This window comes from Rhinolophus sinicus, chromosome 2 (assembly GCF_057876585.1).
Source record: "Rhinolophus sinicus isolate RSI-liver-muscle chromosome 2, RSI-T2T, whole genome shotgun sequence".
Lineage (NCBI taxonomy): Eukaryota > Metazoa > Chordata > Mammalia > Chiroptera > Rhinolophidae > Rhinolophus > Rhinolophus sinicus.
In genome coordinates, this window is record NC_142502.1 from 85,006,587 (window position 1) to 85,027,511 (window position 20,925).

At 34.5% G+C, this 20,925-nt stretch overlaps 1 protein-coding gene across 1 annotated transcript in view; it reads left to right on the top strand.

Annotated features, from left to right (window-relative positions):
* The window catches only part of COL21A1 (collagen type XXI alpha 1 chain), a 155,991-nt gene that overhangs the window by 112,673 nt on the left and 22,393 nt on the right, over positions 1 to 20,925 (top strand). The window contains exon 17 of the mRNA XM_088795643.1: positions 4,456 to 4,509. Coding sequence (XP_088651769.1) covers positions 4,456 to 4,509 — 54 coding nt within the window. The remainder of the gene's footprint in view (positions 1 to 4,455; positions 4,510 to 20,925) is intronic.

Here is a 20,925-nt window from a genome sequence, read left to right on the forward strand (position 1 = left end):
AGAAGTGGGAGTTGTCCTTTGTTGAGAGAGGGGACAAAAAGGTTGCATAACTTACTGGCTGGGTAACTTTTATATATCTATGGGGAGAATGTCACAGAGTGGAGATTAAGGAAATATAGAAGCTGCATTGAAGTCTAGTTGAAGCTGGAAGTTAAAATCTGTGTGACTGTTGTACTATTTTTTTCCCTCCCTTGGCTGTACTTAGAAGCCCAGGCATGGGTCTGAAGAGGCTTTCAGTTTGGGTTACTCAATATTGGAGTTTGCATGAGCAAATGAAGGAGATGAATAGGTAAAGGGGTGACAATTTTAGTTGGAGAGCAATTGAAATACTGAAATGTGTTTAAACTGGATAGGAAAAGAACTAAACACAGGAGAGGACAGATTATAACAAAAGACGTAATTTATTGTATACATACTACATGCCTGGCTCTTTCCCCGGCACTTTATATGTACTTTCTCATTAATACCATAAATCATTAGTACCCTTTTACAGGTGAGGACACTAAGGAATGGAGAGATGAAGTAATTTGCCCAAGATCATGTAGCTATAATTAAATAAGTAATGACAATTTCTTTCACCAAATTGTTGAAAAACCATTTGCTATCCAAATAATCTTTTCCAAATTTAGAAAATGGTAATTTAACTATTGACTACAGTTTTTATGACATTTTAACTAGATTAAAATATGGACCTTATTTTTTAAAATACTCATTTCACCTAAATTATACTGTCAAACCACAGCAGTACAAATATAAAAATAATGTTGAAGTGCTAAAACATCATAAAAGTAAAGGATTGTTAAAACCCAATTTTTTTAGAGGCAATAGAGTAGCCTACTTTTATGGATCTTCCCTTCTGTGCTTAGAGCTGTGCAAGGCACTTTCACAAAGGCTCTTATTTATGTATTTTTTTTTATTAAAAAATACCTATGAAATTAGGAGTATTAATGTCATTTAGACATTAAGACCAGATTAAGAGAGATTAAAGAATTTACTCAAAAGTGCAGTCAGTTACATGGCAGAGCTAGAATTCCATGCCTAGTCTATGTGATCCTGTGTATGCGTGATGCCTTCCAAATTTCGTGTCTGTTTATTTGGTCAGCCAGGAGAAGCTTCCCAACCTTACATCTTCAGTGTAACCTCTGGCATGCTAGAGATTTGTTTGCATACTAAGAATAAACCATGCAGTAAGAGCAAAGTCAAAATAAAGTGTTTACCATGTTTCCCCGAAAATAAGACCTAGCCAGACAATCAGCTTTAATGCATCTTTTGGAGCAAAAACTACTGTAAGATCTAGTCTCATTTTACTATAATATAAGACTGGGAACGTAACATAATGTAACGTAACATAACATAACATAACAATATAACATAACACCAGGTCTTATATTAATTTTTGCTCCAAAAGACTCAGTAGAGCAGATTGTCCAGCTAGGTCTTATTTTCGAGGAAACAGAGTAATAACAAGTGAAGATCTTCCCCAAAATTAAATTATATTGTAATGGTCACACATCTACCACCTGATTTTGAGGGTTGGTATGGCCACAAACTAAATTACTCGCCACACCCTTTTACTTTTTGTGGGTATCAAGGACTACGGCATGAAAGGAGATACACATGCAGTGCAAGACTTTTTTTTATTCACCAAAATCAACTGTGATTTATTCCAAGTATGCAAAATGGTTTCCACATTCATAAATCAAACAATGTAATCCATCAGATTAATCAGCTAAAGAAAAAAAAAATCATATAACAGTTGACCCAGAAAAGGTTTTTGACAAAATCCAACACCCAATCATGTAAAACTTGCTGAAAACTAGGAATCAAGGAGAACTTCCTCAACTTGATAAAGAAGCAATGCAAGTTTTATGTGTCTGTTTTTAGTTAAATTTCCTTCTTAAAAATAACTGGTTTATTGTGGAATAAATCATCTTTGATATTAGCTGTAGAAATTAGGTTGAGGAATAATGTTTAGCAGGACATTTTCTCAATTTTTTATATCAAGCATGAAGTTAGTATTTGTAAACAAGGGGACATACCGTCTCACATACAGTCTTACATTCTGTTCAGCAAAAAGAAAGAAAAAAAGCCTCATAGAAGATGTGTTTTCTGCCTTTAAAGAATGTGCAAGTCAGGAAAACAACACCTACATAAACAAGATACCTGCTGAACAACCTGGTTATTGTAAAATTCAGTACCAAGTGTAAAGCTATAAAATGCCATTGTACTTCACAGAGAAAGGCAATGGTAAGAGCAGAATGGGTGTGTAAGTCTCTGTCTTGAGATCTGAGCTAGAGCAGTGGTTCTCAAAGTAAGGTTCCAAGACCAGCACTAATAACACCTCCTGGAACTTGTTAGAATTGCAAATTTTGGGGATCCACCCCAGACTTGTGGAACCTTGGGTGGGGATCTACAAGCTGCAGTCTAATAAACCCTCCAGGTGATTCCAATGGCAGATAAAGTTTGAGAATCATTGCTGTAGACTATAAAGAATTGGTGATACTTTGTTGATGCAATTCTGCATCATTCTGATTATCTGTCCTAACAACAAATAAGAAGAATAAAGATAAACTAAATCCTCCAATAATTGTGGGATTTCATTATTGATAAACCTTGCTGCTGAGTAGTGTTTTTGAAAGAAAACCTGTTAATTAAAATAAATAATAAAATTGGGTCAAAGGTCAGAGAAATAAAAGAGATTTTTACCAACTGAAGTAGTCATGTAATCCCAAATGACTTGTTTTTACTACTTGACAACTGCCCTCCCCCTTTTACTTAATAGAAAAATCTGAACTACAGATTTACTTACACACATCATAGATAACAGTACCTGGACGTAGGGGAAGTAAGTGGCCTAATGACGTACCGCTGTGCTAGTGTTCCCACATCATCAAATCAGCTTGAGAGCTGTAAAAACAGATTTCTGGGCTTCACCACCCAGAGCTTCTGATTTGGTAGGTCTGCAGGAGGGCCTGAAAGTTACACTTTGAATAAGTTCCCACATGAAGTGAAGCTGATCTGGCCGGTGTGGGGCCAGACTGGAGAACCACTGACTTGGATGAGTCCTCCTGACTAGAGACGTGTGTGTTGAGTTCACATATAGTTATTGCATTATTTCCTGTTGTTTTAGGACTTGACATATCTCTTTTCTTTAAATTTTCAGGCTTTGGAATCTGTAGCTTTTAAACTAAGTGGAACCAACACACAGCTTTTTTTCCCTTTGATATTTTCATAAGCTTTTCTGTAGAATCATTGGATCAGCAGGAACTTCCTCCTCCCAATTTGGTTAATTTACAGGAAACATTCTTTGCTCCCTCTATTCTCAACTGTCAGCTAGTGTTTGTAAATAAAATTGGAACAGATGAAATACTTGGCTTTAGTTGGCATTTCACTGTGCTAAGAATTCATAAAATGCAAGAATTCATGAAATTGGGAGAATCAGTGTTTATATAATGTGATATGGTTGATTTTTTTTCTAAGTGCTGATTATATTAGCCAAATTTTATTGGTTCTTCCCTCTGTGGTGCATTTTCTATGATTTGGGGGAAATTCATTAGAATGTGAAACTATGGAAAATAGTGTTGGCATATGGTTCAGTATGTGTATTCTGAGACTCTTCCCCCTAAATCTACCTCAGTTCAGGCATTTGAAGTATTTACCAAAAAAACAAAACAAAACAAAAAAACTTTTGTTTTACTTTTTCTCTTGCTCTCATATAGGATGAAATGTTCTCCCTGGTATGAAATAAGTGTGGCGTAATTGTAGAGAACTCTACTTGTTATAATGAATCATTTCACTGAATATAAACAAAATCATGGCTCTTAATGACTGTTAGGTTTCAAAAAGCCTAAATTTGGGGAAAACTTTTTGGATGTTAAAAGGTGGATCTAAAATAAAATGCTTAAATAATTTGAGCATAGAAATTTAAAGTTGTACAACTGAAAATTATTATAATTTTGATAGCTACCTAAAATTACACATTTTTGATGTTTTTTTTAAATAGGTAGATACTAAATTAGAGTGCCAAAATTTTCATATAATAACCTATAAATGAAAAATGCAACTCTTGGGAGACAAGGTCAAATTAGGTCAATAAAGTGACAAATTTCAAAGTAAATATGAAAACAAAATGAATATTAAAAAGATTGACATAAACCTTGGTCACATTTATTTTGAAGATAAGAGTAATGTCCTATTCTCATTAGTATATGGTACCACAGTTATTTTATAACTTAGCTATCTGCGTCATGTGTAGATTTGATATTTGTATAGCCACTTTATTAATTTCAGAGTAAGATATTTGATGTCAGGAAAAGTTAATGTGAGTAATCTAGAAGTCATTTTCATTTTCCAGTTTGTATCTAATATGCTTTATTATATAATGTTCTAACATATACTGTTATTTTATGAGCTTGCCTGAAAATGCAATTCTTTATTTCTTTTCATCATTAAAAGGGAGAAGCAGGATCTCCGGGTGCCCCAGGCCTGGATGGATCACAGGGAGAACCTGTGAGTACCTTCCCAATTCAGTTCTAAAGGACGGAGTTCTTTTCGTCATGAAATTTTCGACTAAATTCTCCTCCTGGATGCCCTATTCTTGTTCAGTGACTTCCAGATTTGGAAGTTGTAGAAGCTCTTTGTGGAGTGATTTAAAATATTGAAATATTTAATCCTTTTTTACAAACCAGGATGACTTTGTGCAGTATGAAGTGGACGCCCACACAAACGAGTATTTAACACAATAACATGGTTCTTTGCTGAGCCTTTAGGTCAATATCATTTTGACACTTGCTCCTTATTTTGTAGTATCTGGGATCATGTGTTCAATAAGAACCAGGGTAAAGAAACATATGATTGAGAAAACATTGAATCTGAATCCTGGATATATGTATTCTTAGCAAGTGTGCCAGATGACTGAACTTTACTAGTTTGGAAATATCGTTATTCCTATAACTCACGGCCAACATTGAAATACCACCAGATCGCATTTGATTTGTCATCATTAGCTACCTTCAAGGAATTTGCAATTTGTTTTGGGGGCAACTAGGTCAAGAAATTAAATAATAGCCACGGTATCTTGCAGTTTATCACAAAGTATTCATTTGAGTGCTCAGAATCGGAACATTGACTGTAAGAGGGAGGGAAAAAGCACAGAGGCTTCTTAAATAGGGTAGAGGGATTGACCTCTCAGAATCACTCAATCAAATATTCATTGAATTCTCATTTTGCATGTTGTAATGCACTGGGGCAAGTTCTCATAGCTACTGCCTTCATGGAGTTTATAATCTAGTTTGGAAGACAGGAAAAATGATGCAAATAATTACCAACCTGGGGCAGTTTATAGTAAATGCTAAATATGAGTGTCTGCCACATTTCATCTGTGTGAGCTTGGACAAATCACTTCACATCTCTTGAAAACCTTTTCTCCTCATCAAAAAAGTGTACATACTTGTAGTGCCTCCTTCATAGGGTGGTTGTGAGGCTAACATGGGAAATGTGAAAAAATTTGTGAAAACATTGCACAAATGCATGGGGCTATCCTAAATGTTGAAGGCTGTAGGAAGGGCATCTTGTATCACGAGGTGATGGAAAAATTTTTACCAAGGGTTTGGGGCTAGATTTGGTCATGAAAGGACTGGAAAGGAAAGGAAGACGAGAGGGAGGACTAATGTGAGTGAAGACACACGGGTAGGATGGTTAAGGGTGTGCCCAAGAAATAATGAAATGATCTTAATGAGGCCCTGTAAAGGGTCCTTATTGGGTGGTAGGGAGTAAAATTAGGGAGGTGGTTAGGTCATAACATGGAGATCCTTGACTGTGAACTTGGGAAGCAAACTTTATTCACTTGCCTTGGGAGTTTTATGAGTAAACAAAGAATAACGTGATGAAAAGTAGTGCTTTAGAGGCAGTTATGGGCTATTGGCCTATGCAGAATGTATCAAAAAGAGAAGCAATAGGAATCAGGACACTAATTAGCTACATATTAATTATATTAACACGTTTGGCTATTTTGACAGACTGGGCATGGGCGAGTAAGTCCTCAACTAGGGTGTTAAGGGAATGGGAAGAATTCAGTGGGGGTAGTGTGAGCTCAAGTATCTGACCCACAATCCCTACTAAGGCATAATTCTAGGACTTAGTGACTGGAATTGAGACTGGATATGTTTATATTTTTGTTTCAGGAAAATATAAAATATACATGTGTGTGTGCTCATGCGTGTGTGTGTGAAGACAGGAAGAGGGTTGGGTAGGGGGAGACAGAGAGGTGAAAGAAGGTGAAAGGGAAGTGGGAAATAAGAGACAGTGGACCTGAGAGCTAGGTTACAATTTGAGTCCATTGTGTACAAAATGTTTGTGTTCATTATATGTCAACCTTAGTGACTCATGTTTTTCTACAGAAGCAGTGTTATAAAGGGCAGACTAACCAGGATGTCTGTGTAAACCATAATGCAATGTGAGCACCATATATTTACTTTGGAAATAATGCTATTATGATCCTGTTAATAAAACCAAACAGGAAAAAAAATAAGTAGGAGATGAGGAACACTTGAGGTGATGATTTCCCCTCTCAAGGCTGCCTGTTCCTTACTGTCAGAGAGAAGCAGACCCCGATTTGCATTTTTTCCTGTTTTGCCTGCGCCTACTTTATTCAAGACTTACCCCTGTCTGGAGCTCTGGCATTAGTATAGATTTCCATCCCAGGCAATGTGGGCCTTCAGATTTCAACCCAACATTTAGTACATTCAAAGAATATGAAGGCATGAGGAGAGAAACATGGGGAATGCCCCATGGAAGCATATAGCCTCGTAGTGGAGATAGACAGTAAACGGGTAAAGAAACAAAAACTCAATTACAAAGTTCTAATAAAGGACAAGCAAGGAATTGAAGCAGGAGATAATGGCAGTGGGATAGTGAAGGTTATTTAGATGTAATTTTTCCTCCTAAACCAACCAGATAGAAAACTGGGAGCTACCATAATGTGAGACTCTTGAATTCCTCTCCCACCCAACCCCACCAGATCAGGGAGGGCAAGAAAGAATCCCCTGTCCCTTTTCTCCCACTTCTCTCTCTTTCCTGCTAAACAGTGGAGAGGAAGTCAAGTTTTCTATGCCAGGAGACATACTCTGTTAGGAAAACAATAAATTAACCCTCTAAAATTTGGATATAATTCTTCTGGTCTTTATTCTCTTCCAATTAAGAACATAGAACATTACAGACTATTTTGTTATTTTGACAATTAATGGAAACTGGGTTGTTAGAAATACCATCCTGTGAAGAGTAATCTTTACCATTTGTGGGGAAGCTTTAAAAATAGGAAAAAAATGAAAGTTTATGTATTTGGTGATGCCAACAAATGAAGATTCTTCTGTTGCATATGGATGCTGGTTTTAAGTATTTATAATGACTGATTTGGCTCCACTAAAAAGGACACGTTCATTTTGTTTGTTCTATAATGTGGTAGCCAAGAGAATTAACAGAACTTAAGTTGGAAGGACAGAAGCTCTTAGAAAAATGTTTTAAAGCTAGTTAAACACAGCTTATCACAGCCAAATGATGGCTCATTCATGTAAGCAGATTGATAAATATGAACACTAACTCCTGGAATTCAACCTGAGGACAAAGGCTATATTTCATTGGGAAATGATTATACTGCTTTAAAAAACAATTACATTCCCATGACTAAGCTCTGAATTTTAAAGTCTGTATTGGTCAATTATAATAGTAATTCAGTCCTAAAGGTAACTTATGAGGTCTGACAATTAAGTTCCCGAACTCATCCTAGAAAAAGTGCTACATACCTCATTGCTGAATATCGCTACCATCACCTTCTAAGTACTCTCCTTTGGGAAGCTATGCACTGATGCCAGTGCCTAGTCTACCCTTCAAAGCAATTTCGGAACTCTTTTTCTGGAATGGCCATTAGAGCTGTCATCCTATTACCTTGATGTCCTGAATGTCATCAAAATATCTTCCTTTCAATATTTCCTTTATCTTCAGATAAACAAAGAAGTTATTGGGGGCCATATCAAGTGAGTAGGGAGGGTGTTCCAATACAGTTAGATGAGCTCATAGATCACAGCATAGTATAAATGTTATGGAGGTAGGACAGTGGATCTTGCAAAGTTGTAGAAGATGTGTATAATACTACATGAATTTGGGGACACTACTGAAAGGGATGCCTTCTTCTTATTTGTTTTTAAATAACATTATGATGATACTGCTCACCAACTATACAATTCACTTTTTAAAGTGTATAAGGATACATTCTGAAATAAGATGCTGTCTTGGCCAGATTCTGGAAGATAAACGGGAGTTGGCTAGTTTTTTGGCCTGGCAAGGCAGGAATCTATATAGCATATTCTAAAACACAGAAGTACTAGTAAAAAAAAAATATGGTACTTTGGGAAAAGTTGTCATTAGTTCAGGCTTTAAGGATACATGGAGGAGATGGGATAGACATACCAGATGAGTTTGTAGAGGGAAGTAGAGGTCAAATCAAGAAAAACTCTTATCTATCTATGTTATTTGGACTTGAATCTGAGGGTAGGAGAGCCATTTGAAGGTTTTAAGGCAAGTGAGTTGATCAGATTTAGAAAGTTTTAGAAAGATCACTCTGACAGCAAAATAGAGAAAGTACAGAAGGTGAGCTGAGGTAGAGGGCACAGTTGGTAGCAGTCTGGCTGAGCTCTGTCACCTCCAGTTCCAACGCAGGCAAGAACATTCAGAGTTGGGAGGGGGAGAGTGGAACTATTTCAAATGAACTAAAAGGTACCAGTAGAGCCCAAGGATCAATTGGATGTGAGTAATATGAAAGAGGATGGCTCTCAAAGTCTTACCACATGGATAGAGGCACAGGAAGACCAAGCAATAAATAGGAAATGGAGCAAGAAGAATCAGTTTTGACTGGGGGAGGTTATCCTAATATATTTTCAAGTGGAACAAATTTAGGTAATATTGAAGGCTTTTAAATAGGACTAAGCTTTGGCTAATTACAATAGCCATGTAAAAGTGGGGATTCCTACAATTCAGGTAAGAAACAGTGGGTCAGATTCAAGTAACATTTATAAGAATTTCTGTGAATACTAGGTGTTGTAGGTTGAAAAATGCTTTGCTTTCACAGAAAGATATCAGGCCCTTATACCTGAAATCTGTGAATGTTGTCTTATTTGAATAAAGGGTCTTTGCAGATGTAATTAAAAGTCTTGTGATGGGGAGATTTTGCTGGATTATGTGGGTGGGTCTGATCCAATCAGAAATGCCTTTGGAGCAGAACTGAAGTCTCTCAGAGGAGTCAAAGAGATCCCCGTGGCTGAGATTGGAGTGATGAGGCCACAAGACAAGGAATGTTGGCAGCTACTAGAAGATGGAAGAGGCAAGGAGTGGAATCTCCCCTAGAGGCGCTGGGGCGGGCGGTGTACAACCCTGTCTACATCTTGACTTCTGACTTCTGGCCTTCAGAACTGTGAGAGAATAAAATGATGTTGTTTTAAGCCAATAAGTTTGTGGTAATTTTTTATAGCAACCAAAGGAAACCAGTACACTGGGCTTTTTATCTAGTCTAATCCTTATCATTTATGTAATGAACCTGTGTAATTAGTCACATGAATACAAACTGATACATATTGCAAACTCTTGGTAGTACATGTATTGCTCAAAAACATTTGGACTTAAAGCAAGCAGATAAACAGGTTTAAATGATAGTTTGGTTAAAAGCAAGGCTCCGGCTCCTAGTCATCATCCATATTTTTTGTGTCATCAATTTTGTTAAATCCTCATGTGTTTTCAAAAACTTATTTGTATCCATTTCTCATTTTTCTACGTTTTTGCGTTACTCTGTTTAGTAACTTTTAGCCCACAGGTCTGCTCTGTACTATTCATCTTATTGCAAAGTTGGAACAATTAAAAGGTCGGATACGTAATGTATAATGTATATAAACTAGAGTTTAAAAATAGAATACTAACTATTGTCACCCCAATAAACTTTATAAAAAAAGAAGAGAAAAAAAAATACATAATACTATGTGAATATATATGCATAAGAAAGGATCTACATGATAAACATGTGGTTTAATTATGTTTCAGTTACTCTGCTTATATTTTCCCCCAGGTTGTTTTTTGATGTTATGTTCTGGTTTTTACTTTCCCCTGTGAACATGTTTTTGTAATACATTATACAAATTTAAGGCCTGGATTTTGAGTGTTTTATAGCATTTCTTTCTTATTAAAAGATGGTTAGTTTGTCAGATTACATTTTCATGTTTGTGCCTTGGGATGGATGAAGAGCAGTCAGATTGCTTCAAGGAATCCTCAATGGTTGGAAATGTGTTTTCCTAACTTCTCATAAAATCACTTTGATTTTATCTTGGGCAGTTAGGTGGATGGGGGGGTTGGGGGGGTGTTGGACCGGGAGTGCAGGGCAGCATCACACTAAATTTACCAGTAGTCGAAAAATGGTAACTAGAAACAGTTACCAAATCAGATTTTAGAACAAATTATCATGTTGGCTGGCTTTCTGCATTGGCCAGTTGTTGCTGACACAATTACCTGCAGTAGCGGTGTTTCCACTGCTGCTTTATTGTAGCTCTTCTTGTGCTCAGTCGCAATGACATCTCGTATTTAGTGTAACGTTTTCCCTCAGGCAGCTGAGCCAGTCAGTGCTAGTTCTCTGCTCACCAGCGAGCCCCACTGTGCACAGGGAGCCTTATGGCTCATGGTGAAGATGTGTAGGTGGGACTAGGGTTCTACTCTTTGAGCCGAGATCCCTGGAGCTCCGTGAGGATGAGAAAGGATGCCACGTTTTCTGGATCTATGGAGGTGAGCACATACTTCTTACTTAATGATGTCTCAAGCCTTTTTATTCTGGAAATGTTTGCTGTGCCATTTCCAGGAATAAAGACTTGGGATCGCTGTACTATATTTGAGGACGTTGGCACATAGAGGCTTTTGTTGTTTCCTTTCCTCATGCCTTTCGAATTCTTGCTAAACCACACATTATGCTTGTCTCCGCGGTGTAATGTTAACTGCTGAGCCCTTTCAAGTCACCGTTGACTTAAGGGACAAGTAGGACTTTTGTTTGATCACCGTTTCTGTGGTGTGATTACTTGTTATTACATTTTCATGCATAGAAACCGAAGACATGCATAAAATTCTGGGGGGATGTTAATGTTGAATGGCTATGGTGGCTTCCCATGAGGAATAATCCACTGTATTGTGCTAGTAACATGGAGATGTCATTATTTGCCCACTTTACTGTTTTTTAGATTGAGAAGAAAGATAAGAGGAAAATTACCCAGTAGTTCTGTCCTTGTTTTTATTTGATTTGCAATTGTATGGCAAGCTTTTAAAGGTCTTTTGTACAGATTTGTAACACTTTTTCCCACTCCTCTTGCAGGGACCAGGAGTGGCACATCCTTGGTATGTGTTGAGTGGAACAACTTTAACCTAATAACTGCTGTTAAGAATTTCACGTGACACTTTTAGTGTGAAGGGAAGCCACATTTAACAATGTAGGAAATTTAATTATTATTATTATTATAATCCCCTGCTAATTCCAGGGTTAGGTTTTAAAACTTCATTGAGCATAACTCTAAGAATTCATTCTGAAGTAGATTTTACTTAAATAATGTAAATGTCCGATTATCTATGGGTGTGACTAAATTTGTAAGCAACATCTACACTTTTTTGGTCTCCCAAAATATGGCATGTGACATTATAATAACTGCAAAAATATTACATCTTTTCTTTAATCTTACAAAGCAAATGTTGCAAATGTTGGCCAGTTATCTGTATAAATTAGTTAATAAAGTCCCACCAGGTATAATCATAGATCTGTTTGATTCTTTCCTATTTTAAATGATGTCTCAGGCATAGTAAAACCAGACCAGCATCAAATAAATTTATAAAGCAACATTGTGGATTTTAAATTTAGAAGCTCTGTGTCTATGGTATTGATCATTTTTATTGGTGTTTATCGGAAGAAATCTCTTTAAATGTGGTCGTTGTAAGAACATTGATAAGCATTAAAATATACTTATTATAATCTTCCTCTTCTTTGTTGATTTCTGTATAATTTGAAGGAGGCTTTATTGAGCCCTGAAATAACAAGAGGAATAAATGCAATTGAACATATGAAATGGTGCATGATTAATTCTCAGAATGGGTAATATATCCTCTGAGTAAATATGATCTCATTGGTGCTTACGTAGCTACAGTATTTTCACCAGCATGGGAATTGATTACATCCATCTCTGCTTTGAAGAGAATGGATGAGAGGAAACTTCTATCACCATCTATATAGCATATTGAGTTTAGATTTCAAGGCTTTGAAGACTTTGACTTTAAAATTATGTTCTTTAGTCACAACGGGGCCAGGGGTGGTTTTACATACTTTTCATTAAAAATTTTTGATACCCAAAAGGGACTCATATGATATTCTTGATTAAGTCCAAATACTTTCTCCATTTTCAAAGCATGAAAAATAAAGAATTAAAACAGTGTTGCTCAAGACAAGGTACATTTACTTTGAAACCAAGTTCATTATCCATATAAACTACTATTTGAGCAGATGAAATGAGAATGTCTCACTATCATGTTACTTTCAATGAATTTGGAAACAACTACATTTTTTATGTGACTCAGTGTACACTTTGGTAACTGGATAATTTCATTCTAAAGATCTTTTTCCTGTTTTTTATGTTTTAATATATATTTTCAAAATGCTTGGGTATGGTTACCACTTTGAACCTCAGGCATATATAATGCCTCTGAGAATTAACACCAGAAAATCATTTATGTTCTAGATATGTTTAAGGGATGTTAAAACAGATGGGGAATAGCTGAGAAACAGCACTTGGAATACTTACGTTGCTTACATTCATTGCATTTTTATTTTCAATAATGAGGCAAGCACCTAATAATTAGGTAATTGATTGCCAATAGTTCTAAGTACTTAAATCATTTATAAAAATGATTTTTGTTTTGAATACTGAACAGAAGGGTTCCATTGTTTGAAAAAGATATGTGTAGTTAAATCATATTTAGTTATTTATGCTCTGTTTTAATTTTGGTTAAAAGATTGTGGTTTTGAAATGCTTTTGGCATAGATACACATTTTGAGGGTTATATTTAAAAAGTGTTTTTAACTAAAGATTATATTAATAATGAGACTAGTATTTATAAACACATTGTAGAAGTCATGTACTACTATAATAGTTTACAATGAATTTAGTCTGATGGAAAATATCTACACAGGATATTAGAATGTGTTTCTTTTAATTTTATTAGAACACAGGGACTAGGCTTTTTCAATGAAAATATTTCTTGCAAATGAAGTAGGAAGAGTAATTTGATAAACTAATATTAAAATAAATCAGGGGAAGGAGTTTTACAATGATTTATTGGTTCTAAAAACTATGAATAGTTTCTTTGTTGTAATACAATTTTCTTTTGTCTACATAAAAAAAGAAGGAACTTAAGGAATGGGTTAGGTGAATCATGAAGAACTTCTAAACAATATGTTAAAAAAATGGAATGACTAATCATACAAAATGGGAAACCACTACTAAAGAGCCTTAGAATTGTTGTAGATTCTTACTAAGATGTATAATTAGGTGCTAATATTTGCTGAGTAATCATAGAATGTACAACATTGTACCAGGTGGTTTCAGATGGAACATTTGTTCTTCAGTTAGGGAACAGAAAATTCACTCAAGAAACATACTCTACAAAAGTATATATAAAAATCTTGTGGCAGGATAAGACTCTTAAAAGCCATTAAAGAAAAACGAAGTTAATCATGAAAGGTGAAGTGTTAAGAATTTTGCTCAACAGTTAAAGATTGGTAGGAAAATCAGGTTTATGTAGTAGTTTTTAAACAGATATACAATGGTTTATGTGAAAATTTAATTGGTGGATAATCATAAATCAAATAAAAAACTCCTTGATGACTCTCTTAGCTTAATACCCAAAATACAGATAACTAATTTAAAAAGTTTTTTTTTTGTGTGTGTGTGTGTGTGTGTGTGTGTGTGTGTGTGTGTGTAGAACACTGTTTTTCCAGCTGTGATCCATGGAATACCTTAATCAGAATCACCAGAAATGCCAGCTGAATTCAGTTTTCTGGGCCCATCCCAGTCCTGATGAATCAGAATCCCAGGCTAAAGCCCAGGAAACTATTTTTAATTGCTGTCCTATGTGAGTCTGATATAAAGTTTGATAACTAGTGATATAGAGGCTGTGAAACAGGTTAACCAGAATAGGAATATGAAAGTAGTAGAATGAAGTTACCCAGCTGGGGAGAATAATTCATTTTCATGACATTGGTAAAGGAATATGGAATTATCACCTTATTGTCCTTTTAGGTCGTATGTGCTCTAATATTTTCCTCTGCCGAATATTTCCATGAGTGATAATATGAAATCATATTTCCAAATGTATTCCAAACTTAGAAGTTTTTGAAATATAAAAACTGCATCGGCCAAGTTTTTACTTATTGTACATTTTAATTACATTTTATTTATATTATTTTATTCATTATTTATATTACTTATTGCTAATTTTTATTATTCAACATCTCTTAAATAGGCAAAATATAGAGAAGTTGTGTTGTAAATTTGAAAGTCTATCTTCACTTACCCAAATCTCATTCTCATACCCAGAGATAATAGCTGTTATTCATTCAATGAAATTCTTTATTATTTATTATTTGCATATTCAAATACATAAAACACATACATATTTTTCAAATAAAATAATCACATCTATAGGAACTTTTAACTTTACAATAGTATGAATGTTTTACCATATGAATTAATAAGAGAGTATAAAATCTATCTCATGCTATTTATAACATGAGTATATTTCATTTAACCTCTCTTATTCATGTTACAGATATTCCCACATACTTATGCAATATTTTTCAGAAAGGTTGTATTTGAAATTACTACTTCAAAACATACCATATGCTTTATTATCTTATTCCTAATTTTAAGTAGAAATGTCTAGTGTGTCACCAACTATGATGTTTATAATTGGTTTCCCATTGATTCAGATTCAGGTTTCCCAAGTTCTAGTCCTGGATTATTAAGAGTTTGTAATAAATAATGCATGATGAGTTTTACAAAATGTGTCTTTAGTATCTTTTGAGATGATTTTGTGTTGTTCCTCTAAATATTAATATAGTAACTTACATGAACATAATATATGGGTATATTTCTTACTGTTGAATACCCTGAAACAAGCCCTACTTAATCATGCTCTACTTTTGTTCTAATGCACTGTTATATTTGATTTTCTAAAATAATAGTAAAGCCATTTGCGTTTGTAGTAACAAATTAGATCAATTTATAGATTTATTTTTTAGACATTATTTTTGACTGATTTTGTTATTAGGGTTATGATGGCCTCATAATTTTAATTTAGATGATCTCCGCTTTTTTAATGTCCTGGAGAAGTTTAAGTGACATAGAAACAATCTGGTCCTGGATATTAGATACAGTTTCTGTGGTTGACAAAATAATGACTCTCCATCATTAGTGGATACCCACAAAAGTATCCACTTCCTAATCCCCAGAACCTGTGAACATGTTAATGTACATGTAAAGAGATTTTGCAGACGTGATTGAGGTTAATGACTTTGAGATGGAGCCATCTCATCACAAATAGCTAAAAGTGGAAGAAGATGGGTGAGGAATGGATCAAAAATATTCAACTGGAGAAGGACCTAACTGGCCATTGCTAATGTTGACGATGAAGGATGGGCACATGTGCCATAGAATGTGATGGCTTCTAGAAACTGGGAATAGCCCTCAGTTTACAGCCAGCACAAAAATGGAGACCTTGGCCTACAACTGCCAGGAATTCAGTTCTGCCAGTAACCTGAATAATAAGCAAATGAGTCCCTCCCTAGAGACTCCAGAAAGGAGTGCAGTCTTGCCAGTCCTTAAATTTAGCCCAGGGAAACCCATGCTGGACTGTAAGATAATAAATTGTGTTTTTATTTTGTCATGGTAATTTGTCATGGGTGGTAATTTGTTATGGGTCAATAGAAAACTAATATAATTCCCTTCAATTTTTTTTTTCTAGTGAATGCTTATTAGTCTGTCATCTCATTATTTTTCAATAGAAAATATGGGGATATATAGTATATAAACATAACAGTTCATAATGGGCTGAGTTACCCAATCATGCAATGGTTTAGATATAATAGTATTTACATAATATTTCCAAAATACAAGTTTATAAATAAAAAATACAAGATTACAACTTAGATATAATTTTCAAATAACTGGTTATTTACTTTTTACCATGTAAATTAATTTAGGTTAAAAAATGATTAATTTGTTTTCAAACAAGCTTCATCTTTTATTTGGTGTTTTACAATATTTTTATTTGATGAAATGTATTATTTTTTTGAAATTTCATATAATTTTCAGATATCTCTGGAAAATGCTGTACAGTTTCTACTCAGCAACTGAGTCAGCTATAAAGATTTTTGAAAAATCCATGTTCAGTTTTCTCCTTAATGAGAAATTCACCATATCTGTCTTGAGTTATCTAGTGACATTCCATGTGCCCACAAAAGTATGATCTGAACTTATTAGGTTTTCAGAGGATCAGAGCTCATTTTAGAACGACTCTGATATTACTTTGGAACTTTTCTTTCAAGTGAAATTGGTGTTTAGTTTTACATATATCTAAATACATATTTTCCTTTAAACTCAGTAGTGTTTACATGATGATTACATACATGATTTCACTTTACTTGCTGATGTAAAGGGGTGGGTTATTTTTCTGGATTTTGGGGTTCAGAGCAGTTATATGACTTTCCCATGATGTCGCAGTGCAGCGACTGTCCCTGGGTCTTTTAGTCCTGTCCTCCTCAACCTACTCTGGGTTTTCAGGTATGTAATTTTAATTTGCTATTTTTTTTAAGTCGGTTTTTGTTTTTGTTTTTATAAATTTTATTGGGGGATATTGGGGAATGGTGTGTTTCTTCAGCTCCAAGTTATTGTCCTTCAATCTAGTTGTGGAGGGCGCAGCTCAGCTCCAAGTCCAGTTGCTGTTTTCAATCTTTAGTTGTAGGGGGCACAGCCCACCATCCCATGCGGGAATTGAACTGGCAACCTTGTTGAGAGCTCACGCTCTAACCCCAGTTTGCTAAATATTTGTCATTTTGTCTTGTCCTGAAAAAATGAGACATTTGCAAATCATGTAGAATATCTTCTGGCTTTAAAAAAAAAATGCATAAATGCATTTAGTTTAGGGCAAGAAATGCCAGTAACATGAAGCAACTTTGCAAAGGGCTGCCAGATAGCTTTCTTTCCCGTGATATTCCTTGTCTCTTTCTACAACTTATTATGTCAAACTGGTAACATTTTCTGTTGTGTAAAATATTAGTAGCCCAAGAATATTTACCAATGCATTTTCTATTGAAATTATTTAACATTGGGTAATTTGGGTCCAGTCTCATATGGGTCCTGGTTTATAACCTAGGGAGAATAAATGCATTCAATGTTAATTAGATTACTGTTTTTCCCCTTGAAGATTAAAGAGAGTAGTAAAAATGTATTTAAGTATTAAAGGGGGTAGTAAAACTGGTAATTTCCTTATTAAGTGTTTATTGCAAGTTTATTGCAAAACTTTCTAATGGTTTTAATGATATTCCTGCTAATGTAAAATTGGCAAAGTTTAGTCAATTTCAATAAATATATTGGGAGCCCAGGAAAATGTTATCTAGGATAATTTTATTAACTAATGGGTATAGCTCTGAATGATTTCAGTTATTCTGGTTAACCTCTCTCTCAACAGTCTTTTATTCCATGCATCCTTGTGGTGTTAGTTTTGTCAAAAATTGATTTTATAAATTATTTTTACATTTTGTTTTTAATATTAAGCATTTTTATACACATGTATATTGGTTTTTTTATACACGTGTATATTGGTTTCTTTTATGTCTAGCAGCTATGATTATGACTTACTTCTCTCTAGAGTTACCTTACCATAGAGTAATCTTTTGTACATCATTTATAATGATCTGTCATTGTGTAATTAAAAAAAAAAAAAAAAGGATTGAAAACCATTGTGGAGTTCAACTGCAAATATATTTGAAACTTTTGACATTTTTTTCTGAAAAAAATAGTGATAATGTATATTTAAAATGTTTAAAAAGCAAAAGTCGTTATAGTGTTTTTGTATTATCTAAGTAAGCCAAACATTAAAAGGCAAAGGTAATATTAATGAGGGGCAATGCCAACATGTTTGCGCCCCCTAGTGGGAAGCCTTAGTTTGCCAGCGTTATCTTGGATACAACGGAAACTTTTGAAAACGAGGGCAGAAAAAGACAAGGTGTAAAGACAAAAGAAAAAAGAAAACAGACATCCTCAAAATGGAAAAGCAGGACAAATTTTAAGACTTGGAAGATAATTGACTTCATCTATTTTGCACCTTTCAAAGGTCAGGGAGGAGGTATGAAAAGACAGTCATGAAAATCCATTCATTGCCGTGCCAGAACTGAACTAAGCACTTATGAGAGTTAATTGATACAACTCAGTGAGGTAGATTCTATTATTTTCTCCATACCTAATGTTGTGATACTGAGATTTCAGTTTAAATAACTGGCCTGGAGTCATTTAGCCACTGCATAATGGAATGGCTGACTCCAGAATCTAAACTTAACTACTTGCCTCTGCTTCTATGTCTTTTATTAATTAATATTACAATCATTGTAATCTGTGTAGCTATTATTAATACTTTTTCAACATGAGCTTTTCTTTCATTGAATATTTGGGAATGAACAAATAATTTCTTGATATAATAGAAGAAAATATGCATATAATATGCTTCTAATAGTTTGATAACTGTATAATATTAAACATCACCACTACATTGAAAAGTTTGATTTAAAAATGCCATTAATGGGTTAGGTCTGTTTTTAGTACATTGAAAATATTGCATTACTTAAAAGTAGATTTGATTCAAGATACTCTAATTTCAGAGGTAATTAGATACAGCATTCAGTGCATGTGAGAAAGTATAAAGTGATATTTTGCCTTTTCTAAGTAATGTATCATGGACATATTTCCTTTATTATAAAGTAGTCTCTAGAAAATATGGATCAATCACTTTATTCTAAACTATGTATATCTATTGTTAATGATTTTTGTTGTTGTTTGTTACACAGCAATATTTAATGTTTACAGGGACGCTTCTAGAACATTTTTTTTCAGGGCAACATTTTCCTCCACAACATTGTGGAGAATTTTCCAGTTGACTTTTTGCTCTACTCAAACCCAAAGTGAAATCACAGAACTGGAGGAAATATGTCCCTTTAATCTGACTAAATAAAATACTTGTTTCTGTCTTTTACATTTCACAGTTGCCTGAACACAAAACTATACAGGCTGAAAGTGAAATATAAGAGTTTGCTTGGAAAAACATTTGCTCTATGAAATAATTGTTACTAAATACTTTTGGATTAAAAAAACTGGTAACTTTCTAATGGTTTTAATGATATTCCTGCTAATGTAAAATTGGCAAAGTTTAGTCAATTTCAATAAATATATTGGGAGCCCAGGAAAATGTTATCTAGGATAATTTTATTAACTAATGGGTATAGCTCTGAATGATTTCAGTTCTTCTGGTTAACCTCTCTCTCAACAGTCTTTTATTCCATGCATCCTTGTGGTGTTAGTTTTGTCAAAAATTGATTTTATAAATTATTTTTACATTTTGTTTTTAATATTAAGCATTTTTATATATTTTTGTTTGTTATTTATAAAATAAGTAATAATTCTTGGTGTAAGTGGACTTAGAAGATATTATAACTTCTTCTCAAATCTATGAAATGTATTTTACTGTTTACTAATTTAAGAAGAAAGACAGTAGGAAAACAAACTTTTTTCCTAATCTGAAATCTTCCCCAAGTACTCTCAATACTGATATGTTGAAATAAAGTAAGATTTGTGGCTGTGTCATAATATAGACCAAGATCAGTCTTAGAATTACTCACATAGTAGGGTGTCAAATCAGATCCAGGGAGTGAATGTGGGGGCTCTCAAGGATTCCTGGGAGGTGGAATCCAGGGTGCTGCTCAGGGATGCCTGGGTATAACTCTTTTTTTTTTTTTTTCCCCAGAGTGAATATATAGCCTCATTGACTCTGAGATTGGCATTAGAAACAGGAGTAGAGTCGGGATATCTGTAATTAATTTCTACTACATAAGATTATAAATTACGTAAAGGCATAGAGACTTGAATAGTGATGAAACCCTAAGTAATAAAGGACTCTGTGAAGCGAAAATTTTAGCTTTTCAAGTCTGACAGTATCATGGGCAATTGCATGACCCCGTTAGGGATCCTTGGGGCCAAGGGACACTGCATCCAGACAGATGTATCAGTTTCAGCATAGAACAGTATGTGGCCACATTGGTAAGATTTTACAGAAAGATTTTATTTAAATTTACAATTTGATCTAAACCTATAGTTAGTTTGTGAGTGTGTGTGTACTTGAATGGGATTTGGTTACAGGTGATTTCATACTGAACCATAGTCATTGAAATGGAACCTTTATTCTGAACAATATTGATCTTAATTGGTTGCATTGGGAATATGCATTTTTTGCCTATAACGATATAAGTCATATCATTCTATTGTCTTTATACTCAAAACTCAATTAGTTTACTTTTGCTTTATGTTTTAGAGAGCTTATAGTGTCCTGTGCTCATGCTTTATAAAACCTGTGTTTTCAACTAGACTGTAAGCTCCTGTTGATAGTCATTGCTCACATGCAACTTTGTTCTCTGCAAAGGGTATAGTGCCCTGGCAAACTGAATTGACGCAAACTGAATCAAATTGAATCACAATTTACGATTCAAGTGGATTTAACAAGTAGAACTATGTGCTCGTGTCTTGCACTGTAAGTGTGGCT